The sequence below is a fragment of the Bison bison genome, unplaced genomic scaffold (genome assembly GCF_000754665.1).
Source record: "Bison bison bison isolate TAMUID 2011002044 unplaced genomic scaffold, Bison_UMD1.0 scf7180017864180, whole genome shotgun sequence".
Lineage (NCBI taxonomy): Eukaryota > Metazoa > Chordata > Mammalia > Artiodactyla > Bovidae > Bison > Bison bison.
Genome location: NW_011494752.1, coordinates 8,413,812 through 8,415,781, shown reverse-complemented (window position 1 = coordinate 8,415,781; position 1,970 = coordinate 8,413,812). Strand labels below are relative to the sequence as shown.

The 1,970-nt window shown below is 48.9% G+C and overlaps 1 protein-coding gene across 1 annotated transcript in view; it reads right to left on the bottom strand.

Annotated features, from left to right (window-relative positions):
* NT5M (5',3'-nucleotidase, mitochondrial) overlaps nucleotides 1-1,426 on the bottom strand; it is a 14,276-nt gene extending 12,850 nt beyond the window's left edge. The window contains exons 1-2 of the mRNA XM_010843165.1: nucleotides 1,408-1,426; nucleotides 58-183 (exon numbers count right to left, since the gene is read on the bottom strand). Of these exons, the coding sequence (XP_010841467.1) occupies nucleotides 58-183; nucleotides 1,408-1,426 (145 nt within the window). The remainder of the gene's footprint in view (nucleotides 1-57; nucleotides 184-1,407) is intronic.
* Nucleotides 1,427-1,970: the final 544 nt, after the last annotated feature.

Sequence of the window (1,970 nt, the reverse complement as noted above, 5' to 3'; positions counted from 1 at the left end):
GCTCCGGCCCCAGAGCGAGGCTGCGGTTTCGCCGCCCTTAAAGGGACCCGCGCCGACCGAGGCGGGCCCGAGGGGCGTGGCCTGGAGGATAGCTCGGGGCGCTGGGCTGTCTCCGGGGCGTCCGCAGTCCCCGGATCTCCACTGGCACCTTCTGGAACTCTGGGCCTGGGCTCCCTCCTCCAACTGCCACAGCGAGGATGGAGCAGGCCTGTGTCGAAGAGACGTTTACTGAGCCCCTAGAGCATCTCTCAGTGGAGCATATGGACGAGGTCCTGCCATCTTGGAACTTACATCTTAGAAGGGAAGATGGACAGGCAGCAAATAAGCCAATAACACAGGCAGAAGAATTTAAGGGAGGGAACCAGAACAGGGTGATGCGCCCCCTGCTTTACAGTGACTAGCTGGGGAGAGCTGCCAGAAAAGACACTCGCCTTGCAGATATCACAAAGCCTTAATAAAACTGGAGACTTTCAAATGAATCCATAAATAAATATTGTTATGTATCCTGTTATAAGTGGGTTTTGGGAGGAGGGATTTAAAATTTTTTATTGTCACTCTGGTTGAAAAAGAAACAGTTACTATTGTTCTGCTGCTGCTGCTAAGTTGCTTCAGTCGTGTCTGACTCTGTGCAACCCCATAGACGGCAGCCCACCAGGCTCCACCGTCCCTGGAATTCTCAAGGAAAGAACACTGGAGTGGGTTGCCATTTCCTTCTCCAATGCATGAAAGTGAAAAGTGAAAGTGAAGTCGCTCAGTCGTGTCCGACTCTTCCCGACCCCATGGACTGCAGCCCACCAGGCTCCTCCGTCCATGGGATTCTCCAGGCAAAAGTACTGGAGTGGGGTGCCATCGCCTTCTCCTTACTATTGTTATAGACAAACGATATTCAACAGACACACCAGGATCCTTCTCATTAACATTCTAGCCACACTAGCATTTTCTCTATTCCAGAAACACCAAATTTTATCTGGGTCTTAAGACTTTGGCATACATTTATTCCTCTCTCTGAAACCCTCTGCCCAAGATCTCTTTTTTATTTATTGTATTTGTGTGACTGCCTTGGGTCTTAGTTGTGGCACCTCGGAGTCTTAATTGCATCTTGTGGGATCTTCTGTTGTGGCATACCAGCTCCAGAGCTTCCAGGCTTAGTAGTTGGCCATGCTCAGTTTTAGTTGCTCCGGGTCATGTGGGACCTTAGTTCCCCAACCAGGGATCAAACCAGTGCCCCCTGCATTGCAAGGCAAATTCTTACCTGCTAGACCACCAGGGAAGTCCCCCAGCTCTTTCTCACCCTTCTGAACTTGGAAGCATTTCCTGACCTTCCTCCACTGCATCACTGTGTTTTATTTTCTTCATAACACGTGCTAACTCTCTGAAAGTATTTCATTTGCTTGCTTAGTGTCTTACTCTTCAACCAGAACTTCATGTCAGCAAGAACTTTCTGTTTAGATCACACATATATGCAGCCCCATCCCTGCATCTGGCACAGGGTTGGACACATATTAGAGACAAAGTAAGTGTGTTTTCAAAGAATGAAAAATAGAGCTTCCCTGGTGGTACAGTGGATGGGACTCTGCCTGCCAGTGCAGGTGACACAGGTTCCATCCCTGGTCCAGGAAGATCTCGCAGGCCACTGAACAGTTAAGCCCACGCACTGCAACTACTGCATCTGTGCTCTGGAGCCCATGCTCCGCAACAAGAGAACCCCCTGCAATGAGAAGGCTGAGCACCAAGACAAAGAGTAGCCCCACCTCGCTGCAACTGGAGAAAGCCCTCCTGCAGCAACAAAGACCCAGCACAACCAAAAGTAAACAATAATTTTTTTTTTTAATGAGAAAACAGATGATTGAATGTGGCATCTCCACTCACTCCTGTGGCTGTTTGTTGCAAGGTGTGTCTTATGTAATTGCCGGGTTTTCTACATGACTAGCTTTTAAAGAAAAAGGGAAAATACATTCAAGGTTATCCCT